We start from the raw sequence: 18,345 nt of genomic DNA, 5'->3' as shown, positions 1-18,345 counted from the left end.
GTTTATAAATTCAAGCAAATCTTTTGCTGATTATATCGCTCGGGAAAGGATAAACTGCAGGAAAAAAGTAACACGATCACATTGTGAATTGGCTTTATTTCAATCTTTCACTAATTATGCATCCATTTATAAGACAAATTAATTGAAACCTCACTTATATTTTTAGCACAGCATTTCAATTAGATGAAAACGAGAACAGGTGTGATAACTAATTAGAAAAAATCAGCATAATGCAAAGATTCATTAAAAGAAAGTCACAAACATCCAAAGCAGTAAATCTGCAGCTAGATGTTAGCTTGCCATGATTATCTGATGTGAAGTAGGTAAAATGACAGAATCAATTAGAATCTTGGGCTGAAATAGCTTTTTTGTGAGTTGAAAGAGATAATTAATTAATCCAAAAAATTTAGATTAGGAGATATTTTCACCTCTTCAAACCCAGAGATGGCAGAGAGAATTTTTTGTAGCACTGTGACCCATCTTCTTCCAGCTGCAGCCATTTTTCCTTGGATGAAAAAAGTAGAGAGAAGGGACAAGGGAAAAGGTTCCTTGCAAGAAAGAAAAGTAGAGCTAGCAAAAATGTATCTCAAAGGAATAAATTAGGTTATACCGTGCAAGCGGGGAAAATAAGTTTTAGTACAAGACGTCTCTAAATGTGGGGATTGAAGCACGAACCTTGTGTGTAGTGAAGCAAGATTGTTTATTTCATATTTCGTCATCTCTTATATACCTTATTATGTGAGAATACAGCTGTGTTTACAGATTAAAGTTACTTTGCTACATTGCTACATGCTGCGCTCTGCATCGAGATTATCTTCCCTCTCTGACGTCCTTGCCCTAGTTTCAATATGTGTGCTCGGATAGCTCACGCGCACCTGTCCGTCTTGGCACTGACACAGGTCTTCGTATTATGTGCACTTTCCCAGGGCTTCTGGCACTGAGAAAATACTTTGTTGCTGCTCCTAACACATCGCCCTACACATCGTCCCCGACATCTAAAGAAACACAGTGACATTTTGAAAATAAAAAATGGAAGATATAAATCATCCTTGTACTTATTGCCTAATTCTACTTTTGTCTTTGGAAAGAATAACACTTTTGTTTCTAACTGATATTCTGTGTAGATATAGAATAGAAAAACTTCATTCTGCTATTTCATTCACCATGACAGAGGAAGTAAGGGTGATTTTCAAGAAAAACTGATTTCAGGCTTGTATAGACAACCGTGAATAACTTGCTAAAAACAAATTCTAAACATATCTGGTTACATTAGGATGTATACCTAATATTTACTTCCTATACCATATCAGTCATATCTGAAACATAAATATGGTACTGTGGACCTAGAGAAGGTATGTAGGGTGCAAATAAATGCATGGACAGATATTAAAAGAGAGAGAAATGACTGGGTATTGAAAGGTACTTGGCAATAATACTGACAACCAAGCTAATGTTATCTTGAAATGAGACCTATTGACAGTATGTGGAGAGATGTCTCAGCATGCAGTTGAGAGATGACATTTAAAAAAAAAACATTTTTCTCAAAAATGTGATATTTCTATTGTCCACCTTTTTTCATGCCCTTGGCTCACTTTTCTTCACTTTTGTTTCTTTTTCACATCACCTCCCAAGCTACATTATCTGGAAGGTCCCAAGGACACTGCTGGTAAAATTTCTCACACGCCATGATTTCATATACACCTGTAACAATTCCTTAATAATAATATTCAATGCCTAACGATTCATGCGAAATTTAGGTGATGCACTCATCTCTGTATAACGTACTTGCCCACAGATATGAGTACGTGAGAACTAATGGCATGATATTTCCTGATTGCTAACAGCTATCAGGTTATATTACACAGCAAACACAAACATGACTACTAAATACCACAAGGCTTCCATGCTGTGGACCGATAACAAAAACTCTGGTTGCATACAACAAGGCAATTTTTGTAGGACAGGGCTTTCTAATCCGTTGCCCTTTGTCATAGAAGTGTTAGGCCTTGGATTTTCAAAGGAATGCAAGAAAAACAGATATTTTGCTTTAACTGGGTTTGAAAGGAATACCTTTTAATGCACTAGGAATTCCTATCGTATTAGGACCTCCAAGAACTCACTGATTTCACACGAAAAAATGTCTGGTTTCCCAAAAATTCCTGGCCTCCTTGGAAGTATCATTTCCTCAATTAACAGGGCATGTGCTTTTTCTCACCTTGAATCATATTTAACAGCCCACCAGAAAGATGAGAGTAATCCTTCCACAAAGAAAATATGAGTGTCACCCCCAGCCTCCCACATAGCTCTCTGCCCTTTTGTCACAGTGATTTGACACACGAGCTGAGTTCCTCTTCTCACTGCCTGCGCCGTTGCACTGGTTTTATTCTGCAGTCTGTACAGGGAAATACAACGCGGCTTTTGCACACAGCAGAGAAACGGCCCCACAGAAGGGCTGGGTGCCTTGGCAGCAGGAGGTACTGAGGGACCAGTCTGGAAGTGACTTTGCTGAGCTGCTATCCGAACAGGCTGTGCCATCGGGAAAGGGAAGGCAGCTGCTCTTCTCCTTAGGAATAGAGGTTGCCTCTCCTGGCAATGGTGAGATCCTAGAAATGCATAAGAGTATCACTGGCATAGGCACCAGATCCCCTGGTGGTGTAACTGTCCTGTACCCTGTGTTATAAGAAAGTCTTTTAATGTAGCCTCGATTTAAAAGAAGGCCTGGGGGTAACTTCCTTGCCTCAGCATTGACCTCACTACAGCCTAATTTATACATACTAATTTAGTACATAATCACGTACAACCAAAGGAATCTTAATCTTTCAAAAAAGAGGCAAAAGACAAAAATCCTCGAGAACAGCGAACATAAACAGCCGAGTTTTACAGAAAGCAGATTTCTGAAGTCAGTTACTTTTTGAGACATTTTATTCTAATTAATCTAATTATAAAAGCTCAGCCTTGGAGCCAGAAGACTTGGATTCCTGTCCTGATTCTATGCCTGTGAAAAAGTAGTTTGAAAATGTTGTAAGTTACAGTTTATTTTGTCAAATGGAACTGATAGCAGTAAATGCAATATCACAATTAAATACAGGTGATCCCGGGCTCTTAGCATGCCAGTGTTAACAATTCCACATCAAAATTCATTGGCTTAAGCTCATTTGCAGTAAAATTTGCAATAATGTGTCTGATATGCTTATTCTACAATCGTCAATGCTAACAGTATGGGCCTGACACGCCTCCTAATTTAATGGTCTATTTCTTTCTTGGAGTCTAAAGATCGACAGCTGAAAATAAAGAATTTACATATTTTGTATTTTCCTTTCAGATCAAAAAGTAACAATATAAGGATGGCGGAATTGCAGCCTCCTGTAGATTTGTATATGACCACTAGATGATGCTATATAACTTTTCAATCTATTACTTTCAAGTGTAACTGAAAAAAAATCATCAGACTGGAACACAACATGTTTTAAATATGCAAATACACATATAATCCAAATCTTAGCATCTAAGTAAAAAACCCACATTCTCATCCCAGTTAGCATTTGTTGACAGATGGATGCCATGATAGGATTTTAGGTCTCCTCAGATCAAAAATACTGTGGCAATGTGATACACAATGATTTTGAACAAACCTCTGACAGCAAAGTTTATTCAAAAAACGATAAAACAGTAACTTTGCCCAACAATTTTTACGTTGGATCAGATACTATCTGTTTTCCTGCAGCCAGGTTAAAGCCTTAAGCCAGCATAAACATCATATGCCGTACTTAAACCAGGTTGCTCTTGACCCAGATGAAACTTGTTCTGCCAGGTAATGAGGTAGAGAACAGGACCAGTACCGACACATGGAGACCCCCAGCCAGAAAGAGGGACTCACAGCCAAATCCACACTAAAACTGAGTTGTGCTCTTCTCATAAAGTGCATCTTGAAGGCTGTATGTAACAGCTGGTCTGCTGTATGATTTATATTCTGCATTAAGCAAGGCAGTAAATATATGTTTGCTTTTCTTCCTTATAGATCAAGATAGGAGTGTTTTGGACATCAGAGAAAGGGACTAAGAAAAACTGCGAGGCAGAATGTGGCAACTCACCATGCCTCTGCTCACTGTGCAGCCAAGAAAAAGACTCTGAAGGCACTCTAACTTCTCCTGTTTTTTCCTGTAAGAAAATGCTATAAGTTAAAGCTTATTTTTTCCTCTATTGATCTCCATGATATCTTTAAATGATCCTTGTGTGTGTCTTTTAAAAATTTTATATTCTTGCATCATTGTTCCAACTCTAACCAATTAGTGAATCTGAGTCTCAGGATGGATATTGTCACACAGACGAAGCCCTGTCCATATATTAATGATGTTTTCTAATTTTTCAGAAAGACTGAGGGGGAGAATCTTGAATATTGCTGTCTGGGAAGTGGACTAACAGCTGGTCCTGCCTTAGGGAAGTATTGATCCGTGTGGTTTCCAGAGCTCCCTGGTCAGAGGATACTGCCAATGCACTAATCAGGCAGTCACAGAAATAACTCTGCCATCATAGATGTGCCAATTACACCAGAGCAGGTCACTGTTATCTCCCGATAGCCTGAATCAGACTAATTGAAAGGGTGATTGATGAGGGCACACAGACTTAAGTTATGGTACGAGCTTGTCTGAAGGATAACTAGTTTGATATTATGTCAAAACTTTTCTAGAGATTGCAAGACTTAGCATTAAACAGTTCTTCAACCAAGCTCTATGATACACCTCCAAAAGGTGAGTAGTCTAACCAAAACTAATTCTTTTTCTGCATTTTTTGTCATTTTTTGTATTGCAGTAGTGAACAGCAATCTCAATTAGACTTCAGGACCTGATTTTAAAAGACACTACTTAAACATAGGTCCATCCACTAGGTGGATTCACAATAAATTTCTAATTTTCAGTAATGTGATTGAACCCATTTTTATAAACCACTGATTGAGTATTAGAGGTCTTAGTGGGTGCAATTGGCTACTTTTTTCACCATTAATGATAATTGACTAATATTTAGTCAATCTAGTCATTTGCTTAAGGTTAAAATCAACCCACTGTTTGCTCTCTAATGACACCAGATGATGTGATAGTAGCCTCCTTGCTTGTCACATGCTGTTTCCAGAATCGCTTGCTCCATCCTCCTTAATATTATTAATCAATGCATACTGTTAATAAGAACATTTATTAATACTATTAGTGTTTTACTGTGAAATGACAGAAGGTGTTTCCACTGCCTAGTCCTTAAGATACAGAAATATGTATGTGTATTTTTCTGTTATTTTTTATCAGAAAATAATTGTGCCTGTACAAGGCCTCTGCATAACATAAAAGTCTTACGGCATTTTACTCTTTTCAGACCCAGTAATCACAGTGATCTTCCCTAGTTCTCTGTCAGATATGCAATAAGAAAATCAAAATAGGTTGAATATTTTTAAAATAAATTCAATATTAGAGCCCTTTTTTTTTCGGCCACAAGGGTGTCCCTTTTCTCACGTGTTGCTGTGCTTTTTTTTTTGCATTAGCCTTTACAAGAGCCTGCTGCAATTCTATTACTAGTGCACACAGTGTGCTTGTCCTTTCAGTATGTCCAGAGAGAAGGAAGGATTTGTATGAGCTAATTTCCTTTGGAGGTGGATTTAATATTAAGACAGCATTTGCTTGGTCACACACCAAGCAGAACTTCATACACGTAATGCTGTTTTATACCCAAAGTGAGGTTTACAAATGTGGAAATGTTCTTCTGCTCTTATCAGCTCTCCAGTCCTGCTTCTTCTTGCCGCCTCTCTCCCTCCACATCCTTCCTGAATCTCTGAGTTCTGGCTCTGCTCTTTCCTCCTTTCAGTTAGGCCAGAGGAAGATTTCCCTGTGGGACTTCTTGCTCGGCTCTTCCATGATCACTTCGACACCTGCTCTGCTTTTCTTGGGGAATTCTTGCCTTTTAACAACTTTTGAGGAAATGCTCCATTACTTACCTGAGGTCATCATGCTAACTGCTGATATGTTTAGTCACGGAAGAGATGTTACTCTTACTGCAGTAGTGCAGGTAGTCTGCGTGGATAGAAGGGAAAAAGTGAGAGAACGTGAACAAATGAATCATAAATCCCTTGATTTCTGATCTAAAGTCAAAAAGGAGACAATATACTGCAAGTAAATACAGTGTCTGAGAAAATGTACTATTAAACATACCCTATAATGAATATAATGAAGAAAAAGACACCGTAATTCCACTTGTATGCACCTAATCTGTTAAGATGCTGCTCTTACTTCTGACCATATTTATCACCTGCACTTATTGCAGCTGCTTTTCATTTACCATCTATGCTGAAGAAGAAGCATCATAAAGATGCATATGGAAAACAAAAGATACAGGACTGAGTTTAGTAATCTTCTACTGTTAGATTCTCTAGGGCCCAATATGTCATCAAATGACAGAACCCGATTCTGATTACCATTGTGGAGACAATTGATGTGGCCTTTGCCTGGTTTCAGAAGTATGCTTTTTCCCGCATTTCTGTATGAGTTCCCATATCTTCCCATATCCCATATCTTCCACCTCTCCTCCTGATAGCTCAGGAAACACCAGCAGCAGGCTAGGACGGCCAAAGAGAGATGGAGTGGCCTGTGGCAAGATTACTGCATAAAAAAGGAGTGGCCCTCAATAAAATTACTCAGTCAGCTTTTACTAAAATGAGTGGGTTTCAGGGAAATCGTCCAGCTGAAGTCAGTAAATTGTAATTGAGCAATCCTACTCAAGACAATCCTCACTGTAGCAAAGATGTAGGTTCTCAAATAAGATTCAGTAAAAGCTGTGAAAGCTGATACTGCTGTAAAAGAGACATCTGTAGCAATAAGGGTTTAGCATACTTGAATTTTAGCATTTTCAGGATTAGAGTATAGGGCTTTACAATGCTTTGCTTGAGCCTGAGAGCAACTCTGGTTTCTATCAGTTCAGTATGATTACAAGATCGTAATTAGTGAATAGAAGCTGCTAGCTCTTTGATACAAACTGGAGCAGTTCTGCCTTATGCTTTCATTCTCAGCTATTTTTTGTGTTTTTAAGATCACTCTCACATCAAGAATGTTTTAATGTACCAATGAACTCTTGTACTTCCTCCCTGTAAACACTTTCAGTTTCCAGTGATGGGAAATAGCGCTCCCCTGCACTCTGCCCCATTGTTTTCTGTTTCGTCAGTATTCCTTCAACATTGAACTTTTATTTTACAGTTTTCCTCTGTACACCTCAAAATGTTTTAGCAGAGAGATAAAGCTAAAGCACTGTTGATCAAGAGATCAACATCTTCCTTTGTGCATGTGGGGCAATTATTAGATTTTTTTAGTATACCAGAAATGATGCTGGTAGGATGATGTGAAGTTGCGAAGGTGGGACCGTTTCATATCATCTCATTTTGCAGGAGCACAGCATTATTCTTGGTACCAGTCTCTGTTGCATTATACAGACAGTACCCAAAGTGCAATCCAACCTACTGCTTTATTACAGTTATGAAGCTCTCACATTCGCCTGCCTAGAAAATGCAGCCGAAAGGCTGTAAAAATAAACTTAATCAAGTCAGATTCATACTTCAGGGCTCAGATTCCCAATGGCTCACAAAGCATCCTGCAATGAGAGAGGCCATCACCACAGCAGCAGTTGAAGAGGAAGCCACTTATTCTTGCTGAAAGAGAGAGATTCTGGACTCAAAAGAAGTTTTTAGGTAGGTTTGTTTGTGGGCTTTAATGGTAGTGGAACTTTCAGCACTGCACTTTTCCTTACTTCAAGCTGTTGAAAGTGTGGTAGCACTGCATAACCAAAACAAATCTGGAATCATGCCTCTGCCTAGTTAGGTAGTCTTTTTAGTTGTTATGGATTAACGGAAAGTGCATGCAAATGAAAAGTGTGTACGAATCCTTTTTTTTTTTTTTTCCAAAAGTCAAAATTCAATCTTCTCTCAGAGAAGGGACTTAACTTCCCTGAAATAATCTGTTCCTCATAACTCTTTCCAGGACTAAATCTCAAGGGTGGGAGGGGAAGGAAGAGTAGCAATCGTTACTGTCACTTTAGGAGATTGTGATGCTCAAAAGTTATGTAGTATGCCCAGTACCATACAGTAGATCAGGATGCATCTCTCTGATCTATGTACGAACCTTCGCAGCCCCAAGTGAGTACAGGGACCCTTAGTTTCCCGTAACTACAGTACTTCCTCTCAGAAGAAAGGCTTTTTTATAAAATTAGAAAGCACTTTGATTTATTGCTGACCTCACAGAGACATGTTAACACTGCACCTCAGATTCAGAGAAAGAGAGAAAGAGAGAGAGAGAGAAAGGTATTAGTTCAAAAGCACCCTTTTCAACTCAAAAGCATTGTTTTAAGCCTTAGGGTACTCTTTAATCATAGTCTCTAGTGCCCCAGCTCAATAAAGGATTGATTATTTTAGATCTATCCTGTAATGTTCTGATTCTCCGTGAGCAACAACATCAAGCATCCAGTGTTCACACATTACCATAGCAATGTGCATATTACTATAGCAATGTGAAACGGAGCCTCTGGGCCAGATTCTGATCTCACCTGCACTGATGTTACCCCACTGAGCTTGATTGCTATTTCTCTTATAATAGAATTACGCTAGAGTAAATGTATTGGGTTGAATAATGTTATTCTGGTGGGACTCAGAATAACATTGAGCTAGCAGAGCCTTGTCTCTCACATGAGTCTACTAAACGCAAAGTGTACACGAGGGAGTTAAGGTGGTCGAGAAGCATAGCTGCCATAGGGGACTTGCCCCACAGGATTTACATTTCTAGCTTCTCTCCCTGCCCCCATCAGCAATGCTTGCAGCGAAAGGGTGCCAAGTGCTATGTTATGTGCTGGAGGGGCCGGAGCTGCCTGATGAGGTGACATGTGGTTGACGTCACCATAGAAACCATGACTCCAGCCTCATTCACACAAAAAACTGCTCTCAGGCAGCCTGGAAAGAGAACAGAAGCTATTGTAGATATAATAAGACAGCCTATCAAAACTATCTATAGTTCAAGACCTTATAAAACAATATCAGTGTACAAAACAAGGGATATTTGGGATGAATCGTTTTCTCAATTGCTGTTCTCATATGCAGTCCCTGAATCAAAAACCACGCAATGAACCTGCTATATTTATCTCTTGAAATACCTGCAAACCTTTTTTTTTCCATACAGGCACTGCTTAAATGTATCTGGTAGAAAACCAGATATCCTGATTTTATTATTTCAATATGTGCCAGAACATCTCTAATTCCTCAAAAAGCAATACAGCATTATGTAAGAAGCTTGGATATGATCCAGGATTTAGCTTATAACATAAGAGACATTAAAAAGTCCAACAAATTGGTAACCAAAGGATCTGATTCACCATTGATTTATTAATTTTTAACTTGCATGAGTACAGTGATTTTTCCATGGCTTTTACGTGTATAAATCAATAAATAAAATGCCAAGCTCTACTGTAAGATTCCAGAAATATTAAGTATAGTTTCTTATACATATTCAAAAGCCACTGAGAGGTAGGAATGAATACTTGTTTTCAAAGTTACTTACGATAAGTTCTTACAGGCATTTAGGAGCATGATGAGCAGAGAGGAGCTTGCTGACATTTTCAAAAGTTCATAGACCATGAGTTACCTCTGTAAAACGCATTAAGCTCACAAATGGCTTAAGAGATATGTACAAAAATCACTGATCATGAGATGCAAGTTATCGCAAATAAATAAAGACAAAATAAAAAGAAGGATTATCACTAAGAAGATGTTGATGAGGTAGACAGCTATCCAGGAGGCACCGAAGACGGAAAGGTAACACCTTGTCTAAGAGTAGCTCTTGGTAAAACTATGGTGAATTTTGCACCTGGAAGCTTATGTGTATGGTATTGTGACATTACCTGGAAGTCAGAATAACAGGGTATAGTTCCATCCTAGACAACTATACACATCCATTCATCATCAAAACAAGCATCCCAAATCAACAAAAAGGAAATAAAAATTAAATTAACATTAAATGAAGAATAAATTAAAAGCCTCAAGCCTCTCAGCTAACAAAATGCAGACCATTTCATCACCTGTTTCTTCTCTTTAGCCTCATCTTTTGAAGGTAAGGGCCTAAGTCCACTAGCAATCACAGGGAAGTGAGCACCTGAGATCTTTTAAATTTGTGTACCTTCCTTTTACCCTTACCTGACTGATGCAACAACCAGTCACGGGGCTGTAATGGAATAAGGAACAAAAATCACCCACTGTGGAGACTGTGCCTTGTTAGTCACCAGGTGTATGGGACTGGGAGGACCCCTCTTCTTCCAATCTCCCCTTAGGCCTAGAGGAAGGGGTCCATAAACGTCCTCAGATGCAGGAACTGCTGCTGGCACTTACTTTTTCTGCGGAGCACATTGGGGTAAGATGCTCTGCAATCCACTTGGGCAGGTCTCAGTGAGGCCTTTAGACATTCGGGGTGAGTAGCAAAACCCTTGCACTTGCAAGTGGGCCTCCCTCAGTACGATGCACAGATTGTGGCTGGCCATGCACTCGCAGGCTGTTTGCACAGCCTCTGGCTGGGGAGGGGGCAGACAGACCTCAGGGTGCAACCTGCTCATGACTAACTTTGTTTTAAGAGCATCAGCGTAGTGCTACAGAAGAGGTCTGGGGTTATCTTCCATCATATACCTCTTTATTTGTGGACTGTGTTTGAAATCCCTCCCTGGAACCAGTTATTTGAATGTACCAGTAGTATGTGAGTGCCCAGATAAGAACGCCATTTTCTTTAGCAGTCAGTGAATGTGTTATTTTAATGCAATGGAACAAGATATGAGATTGGTTAATGCAGAGAAATGTCATAGTTTGGCTTTCATCCCTGCAGTTTTAGCTATAAAATTATCCGTACAGTTACTCTCCCATTAACCTCATTAAGTAATCAACGAGCTTTAGGTACAAATGCAATATTTAACCTGTACAGATGTATGTAGACATGATAGAATTTCTGCAAGTTTAGTATAATGCTAGCTGCTGAATACAGAAAAATGAATCAAGTAGAGTTACAGGAAACACAGTGACATGGAAAGACTGATTTTTCAATGTAAATAAAAACTAAAGTCCCATATTCAAGAATCATTATTTCTAAAATAAATCATTCTGGTAACATACGGTATAGCAAATCCATGAGAGGCAGAGAGAGACTGGTAGAGGTCATTTTTTCACTAGAAATGGTTGAGCAGCACTGGCCTGTTTCAGGGCATGCTCAATTCTGTCATAATTTCTGAACAATCGGTACAATTGATTTCTGTTGGAATAAAAGGCAGGAATATAAAACTTCCTGCAGCCTTCAGAAAGGCTGAATGAAATATTTGACAGCAAAAACAGAACTAAGTCTTTATTTCATAGTTATAAGAATTGAGCTCTAATAAGCAACAGACCTAATTTCACTTGGTTTTATTCTCTGTTGGCAATGCTAAAGACTCCTCTAATTTTAATTGTAATTTCAATCGTTCTTCCTTGTTACTCCATGTGAAGCTGAGAATCTGTCCAGCTATTGACATGCAAGGATTAAACTTTACCTAAGACACGTATAAAAAAATGCATGACATACACACAAACTTCCTGAACCGGGGTATATGAAGAGGCCCATTAAATAAATGAAGGCTGAAGACAGTGGATCAGATCCAACTGCCACCTCTACATAGCACTGAGAAGCAGGACAATCTACTTCTCTCATTTTGATGATTTATCAGCCAGGGTAAAGATGATGTAGCTGTCCCTGTGGTGTGGCATCCTGGGCTCTTTTTCTTTGAGTGCTGTGGGATATGAGGATGTGGATGAACAGAAGGTGCTGCCACAATATGTGATGCCACAGTTGTTTCTGGTTGAGGAACAGCCATTCAAGAGGACGAGGAGGAGAAAGAGAGAGACATGACAGCCAGGATTGCTATTATTTTATATAATGAGCTGGACACATATGTGTGTCAAAGTATGGCTGCTTTAATAAACTACTCAGTGCCGCTAGCTCTTATTTCTCTTTGAGCTGTATGAATTTAAAGTGTTTATTCCTTAGCTTTACTTTTTAGACCAAAGTGTAATTCCTCTTTCACATAAAGCCTTCTTCTTTTTGAAATGTCATGATTTGGTGCAGTTCAGTTCTGCTGTGCAGTAAGTCTGGAAGGCTTTTCTATTTCCACATAAATAAGAAAGGAGAGCAGTGATAAAGTGTTCATCGTTCCTCCTTAAATTACTGCTCAGTACAATAGACATTAGGACCTTCTAGATAAAATAATAGTGAGTTAAAATCTCAAATTTTGAAATTTCTGGGGATAGAAAAGAAGGATACTGGTCTTAGTATGACGAGTTCTGTTGGGCACATCTTCTTGGGCAGAGAGATGAGGCCTAGCTGATGCCAGGGGGCAGTTGCAAGCCCAGGAGCTAGCACAACGTGCTGCAGCAGCTCCCCTTTCTGCCCCCAGCACAGCCCAGGGTCATGCCCAGCGGGAGAGAGGAGGGGGGAAAGCAATGTGGCCAAAGTACAGCAACCGAGTGCCATCCAGGGAGCCTCTTGGAAAAGTATCCTTTCCATCGGAAAGGAGGAGGCGGCTTTGGAAATCTGTTTTTAAAATATTTACTGAAAGCTAGGAGGTCATGCCTGGGTCATACTTTTAGGGTGTTACATAAGGCGAGTCTCATCTTCACCTTAGAAAGAGCACCTCTAAGGCTTACATTGAAGCTCTTTTCTGGGGAGAAATTCTCCTTCTTCCTTCTCTTCTCCTCCTCCCCCTTTAGTCCAGTGGCCCTCCATCTCTTGTATAAACGCAATTAAATACAATTGCGGGCTGGATGAAGACATCTCTCTCTAAGTGAGCAAGTGATCATGGGGACTAGAAAGTAAAGTATTTGCAGCTCTAATTTGGGTCAAAACACTTTTAGTTATCGAAAGCAAAAAAAATCCACCAAGTACTGAGAAAGGTACATGTATGCTATGTCAGGATATAGCAGGTTGCCAGTGATCTGCACGACACGAAATCCAAGGTGGAAGAAAAAAAAATAAATGAAGAAAAGGTAGAAAAAAGAGAGAAGCAAAATTAGAGGGTGATACATGATAGTATAGGAATTGTCATACTAAGACAGACTAAAGATCTTTTTAGCTTACTAACAGGTATCGGATTGTGGTCAATAGTGGATACTAGAGGAGAACACAAAGATACACAATGATTGTTTCTCCCCAGCAACTTCCCAGAATGAAAAATTGGCAGCCCAGAAATTTCCTGAGTCAAGGGTTTTGTCTTTGTTGCTCTCAATGGATTTTTTTTTCCATGTCTTTGTTCAATTACTCTTTAAAACCATGCAGACTTTTATATTCACAGCACCCTGTGGCAGGGAGTCTCACAGCATAACCACAGTGCATGTGTTTCTTTCATTTAGCATTACATCTTTGCACTACTTGTATAGGAAGAGACAGTGAATAACTGAACTTTTTACCCTCCTTTTGCTACTGATGGGTGTAGGGACCTGTATCACATTTCTCCTCCGTCATACCTTTTTCCAGCCTGAAGGCTCCTACCATACCTAGTCTTTCCTCGTACAGAGCCGCTGCAGAACCTTGTTGCCCCTCTCTGTACCTTCACCATGCCCTGGTTGAGATGGGGGACCAGAACTGCACTCAGTAATCAAAACTGAGCCGCACCATGGAATTACACCGGGGAAAGAATGATATTTCCTGTTTTGTTCATTATCCCTGTCTAAATAATTTCTAATATTTGACTTCCTTTTTTGCCTGCCACTGACATTCGAGCCAACGTATTTATGGAACTGCTCAGCACCATGCGAGGGTTTCACTCCTGAATGGTAATAGTCAGCTGAGAGCCCTTTGTTTTCTGTATAAAGTTCAGATGTTCCTTTCTGTGTATCACTTCCTTCCACAGCTTTTTTTCTGGAGAACGTGCAGCAAAATCTGATCAGAAATGGAACTTTATTAATATTTCTGTATATGGTAGAAAAAAATCTGGGAGATGTCTCTGCATTGGACAAAGTCTAGGGTAGATGTAGTCCAGAAAAGACCTACTGATCCCGTAAAACACCTACAGAGATCTAGCAACAAATTCCCTAATGGAAATGCAGCTTTTAACAGCAAAAGGATGCTTTAGTTTGTATAGATTATACCCATTCCCCCTAAATAGTAAATGACATGAGTAGAAGATGTTTATGCCCGTATCAATATTTATACTTGTATCATCATGGAAATTTCAATCAGAATAGAAATATTGTATATAATAATGGTATCAACAATAACAAACGATACTAAGATATGAGCAAAATTTTCTGATGTACGGTTGGCCTATAATATCAGACTTACGGCTTGACAATATGCCTGAAGATAATCTGATGACCTAGTTTCCATTTGGGCACTAGTATAAGAGAACAGGGATCAGTATCTTTCCAACAGCACAATCAAATTCTTTGTAGATAATAAGAGAAGTTATCACTTCTCGTTTTTGTTTTAGAATAAAGGGGCCATCCTGGCAAGACTGAGGGAGCAAAAAGATGATAACTGCTGTTCAGTGCTTTACGGTAGGGACTGCTGTACTTTTTCTTCTGCAGGATATTGTACGGGCCAAACGTTATGTTACTGTCATGGTCTCACCTCCATTATTCTGTATATTCACTAAGACAAGGAGCCTAGATCTTCTCTAGCAACATCTATCCGTCATTTTCTTAGGAATACTACACTATACTGGATTTGTTTCTTACCTCCATCTCAAGAAGTATTTTGTGTTTTCACTTCTCATATTTCAATCACTTACTTACTCTGTTGATATGATTGCAGACTACATTTATGGTAGCTTTCAAAGGCTTAAATCACTAAGTACTATGAATTCAAAAAGTAGCCTTTAATTATCCCAGTCTTTTTCATCTTCAGCATAATTATTCCATCTCCTCTTTTCTGACGATCCTCAACTCATCATATCTATATATATCCACTTTGTATGGTCCCTGGCCTCAAAGCTGGAGGACATGCAGATAGGGGGAGTATCTTTGCACATCTCTGTCTCAGATGCAAGGTTTTGCATACCAGAAGGGGCTGGGGGGGGGGGGGGGGACTGTGAGGCAGGGGCTGCTGGAGAAGGTGCCACCAGTCATCCTGCCCCAGGGCTTGCATACGAACCTCTTCCTGCAGATCAGGCATACACACACAGACATACACGCATGCACACACGTGCGCATACGGATATATGTATATACATATGTGTGCATCTGTATAGGTATACACATATATAGTACGTATGTGCAGTCTATTTGTGTGTATATAAATATATACACAAAGGCATGTATAGATGCACATATCGATGTATATGTGTGCATACATATATATCCATGGTATGTTTATAGCTATACCCACACATAAGGTGGGTGTTCTCCTTGGCCTCTGCAGCCCCAGCAGTACATGCTGCCCTGCTCCCTATGCATTGGGTGTGAACTTTGCATCATCTTGGACCTGGGCCCTCAGGCTTCAAATTCTCAGGTTATTACCCCGAGGGATAATTTCCAGCCTGGAACCCCTCTCTCCTCCCGGATGTGGATCAAAGTGCCCTGCCTCCCCCTCCAACCCTGGCCGCCCCTCGCTCTGCCTCAGGAGGAGAAAACACTTGTCATCACCCGGCCCGACTTCACCCGTCCAGGCAGAGGCTGTGGGCACCCTGCCCCCTGCCTAAGCACTGCTTCCCTCTAGCTTCTGCACACCCACACACACAGGTGGGTCCATGACACTTCCACGCAGAGCCATCAGATGGAAATACTCCCTCTGTTAATCGATTTACTCTTCTCGGAGAGCAGAGGAAAGATAGCTTTTTTTTTTTTTTCTATTTGTCTTTGTCTGTAATTGGGAGAGACTTTACGTGCAAAGTGTTAAGACCCATCTACGACGTTCAGAGCAAAGATAAATTCACCTCATGATCAGGAAACGAAATAAACAGATCAAACCCCTTCAGCTTATAGAAATGACTTTATCTTTGGTTTTTGCCCAAGATGTTAGTACATGGTAAATAACACGTTAGTCCTTCTATTCACAGGAATAAATAGCAACAGGGGATTATCTTCAACAGAACAGAACGATTTGCCTTTGTTTCTACCTTTCCCAGTCGTAGCAGGCTTTTGTCAATGAGCTGCAATAAGGATTCACTACACTTCGAGCGCAGATGAAGGAACCGAACAAAGGAAAATCCTGTTATTACCTTGCTGCTGATGCAGAAGGCGCCTGGCATCCCTGCCTGTTCAGAGCAGGCTCCCCTAACGGGGACACTGAATAATTGATCAGAATCGATTGCTGGGATGAATTGGGAAGAAAAACCGGGCGCATCCCTTGCAAGCAGCCTGCTCCTTCCCCCATTTGCGCTGTAATCCAATTCCACCATGTGCAGACAGACAAGGGGACGCAACTCAGCCTTCAGGCCTGGGCGGGGTTCTCGCCGTTTAATCTTTTCTTTTCTCTTCCCTTCACTGCTTTCCTCCCTCCCCCAATTTCCGTCTCCCAGGCCCAGTGAGGTCAGCTCATGAATATTGCTTCATTTTCCTGAGAGGCTCTGGCAGCGCTGGGTACCTCGTGTGCGGGTGCTTGTCCCTCTGTGCATGCATTTCGCCAGCCCGGCAGCAGACAAAAGTGGTGGTGAGTAATGCGGCTGCTTTTTATTCAAGCCATTTTTTTTTGTTTTTTGCTGTTGCTAAGAGAGGGAGTGTTGCCCAGGATTCGCGTCCAGCGGAACGGCCAAGTAGAAGGGGGGACCTGAGAAAATCCGCCCGCGCCTCTAAAATCCGGACAAAAGGCAGAAGTGCTGTTAAGCCCGAGAGCCCGGGGGCGAAGCGAGAGCTGGAGCGGCGGCGGCGGCGGCGCTCGGCGGGGCCGGGGAGGCCGGCGCAGGCCCGGCCGCTGCCCCGCCGGGACACCCCACGCCGGCGGGCGGAGCCACTGGGCTTCTCCCTTTTCTTGCTGCCCTTTATTTATGGTGGGTTTTTTTTCCTTTTTCCTTTTTTCCTTTTTTCTCCGCCTTGGCAGCTGTTCCCGACAGGAAAACCTGCAGAGGCGCAGCGTCCTGTCGCCTCTTTGAAACGCCACGTGGTTTTGCCCCCGGAGAGGAGATTGTGTCGCGGAGTTTTGTGGAGGACGGAGATTTCGGATTCAAGAGTGGTTTTGGTTGTGCCGTTTAAAAAACCAGCCAACTGAATTGTAGGCGGTAGCCGGTCCTGGAGTCGGGGGCACGCATGGTTCAGGCCATGTTCCTGGCAGATCTCTGCTGAGCCTGATGATTTTGCTGCAGCGAAACTTCACGAAGAGATCCAGGTAGAGTGTAGGGTTCCCTTTTCCGTTAATTTAATTTTGAACGGTAGATAAAAGTCATAACAATGAGTAAGGTACAGGATTCAAGCTAAGTCCTGACTTTTTGCGGTTTCTTCAGGTCTGGATTTCAAGACTGATATTTGATACCTGTACAGCTCTGAACAACAGCAGTTTGGAGATTCTATTTGTGGTCGTTAATAGAGATGTAAAGCGAATCTTTTATAAAGTGTTGTGATACAAGTATAGGTTCTGACAGGTTTTCTCTTCCGCTCTCCCCTTTTATTGCTTGGGAAGTTTCTGCCAAATTACATTCTTTTGAGCATTAATTTTCAGTGCATTGTTTAAGATCAGTGTGATAGATGACAGTGCACTTGACAGGAAAGCCTGTGCCCCTGCAAGTGAGTGCAGGGTAAGTGTAGTGTCTTTGTCCAGGCTGTTCCAGGGAGCAGACCAATGGTTAGGGTATGGGATACTGTCTGTGCTGACCATGTGCAGTTGGGTTTCTTTCTTTATTCCCTTTTGGCCCACAGCTACAGTTAATTTCAAATCATTAGGCCGTGCTAGGAATGCTGTAATTTTTACTTTTGCCCATGTTTTCCCTTTAAGGACAGTCGAATAAAGGCTATGTGAAAACAGTTTATAGTTGCTAGCCATTATTTTCAGAATATATTAAGGAGTATCTTTCTGGCATGATATGACATTTAACAGCTGTTTTTAACAATTTACTGTGACCATGAAAACTCTAGCTTTGGCAATATGGGGGAAAAATTGTCATTTGAGCATCCTTAAATGAACATCACATGACATCCAGTACCAACTTAGGGTGTATTCCTTAGTCCCTCTGTTTCGAAAATCCACTGACCTGATTATGACTAATTCCTATGTCAGTATAACCTGTAACAAGCCTGAGTCAGTCTTAAGACCTGGCAATGGCTCTGGAAAACAAATTATTGCAAATCGGGGCTTGGAAGTTGATTGAGGGAGTGCCTGTCATCTACGCATTTCCTTTATG

At 40.8% G+C, this 18,345-nt stretch overlaps 1 protein-coding gene and 1 long non-coding RNA gene across 9 annotated transcripts in view; one reads left to right on the top strand and one right to left on the bottom strand.

Moving 5' to 3' along the window:
• Positions 1-303: 303 nt before the first annotated feature.
• LOC104153100 (uncharacterized) lies at positions 304-16,417 on the bottom strand. Its single transcript, XR_696144.2, has 4 exons — positions 16,234-16,417; positions 5,978-6,053; positions 4,092-4,158; positions 304-2,603 (listed from the first exon to the last, which is right to left on the bottom strand). It is a non-coding gene; the product is annotated as an uncharacterized lncRNA (long non-coding RNA).
• Positions 16,418-16,528: 111 nt separating this feature from the next.
• The window catches only part of MTCL3 (MTCL family member 3), a 47,263-nt gene continuing 45,446 nt past the window's right edge, over positions 16,529-18,345 (top strand). For 7 of the 8 annotated variants that reach the window (XM_068938251.1, XM_068938253.1, XM_068938250.1 and 4 more), the window contains exon 1: positions 16,529-16,664. In XM_068938251.1, coding sequence (XP_068794352.1) covers positions 16,628-16,664 — 37 coding nt within the window. In that variant the 5' untranslated portion in view covers positions 16,529-16,627. Of the gene's footprint in view, positions 16,665-17,051; positions 17,337-18,345 lie in introns of all 8 variants that reach the window. The other variant, XM_068938254.1, reaches the window with a different exon arrangement.

This window comes from Struthio camelus, chromosome 3, assembly GCF_040807025.1.
Source record: "Struthio camelus isolate bStrCam1 chromosome 3, bStrCam1.hap1, whole genome shotgun sequence".
Classification (NCBI taxonomy): Eukaryota; Metazoa; Chordata; class Aves; order Struthioniformes; family Struthionidae; genus Struthio; species Struthio camelus.
This window is presented reverse-complemented; position numbering and strand designations above follow the sequence as displayed.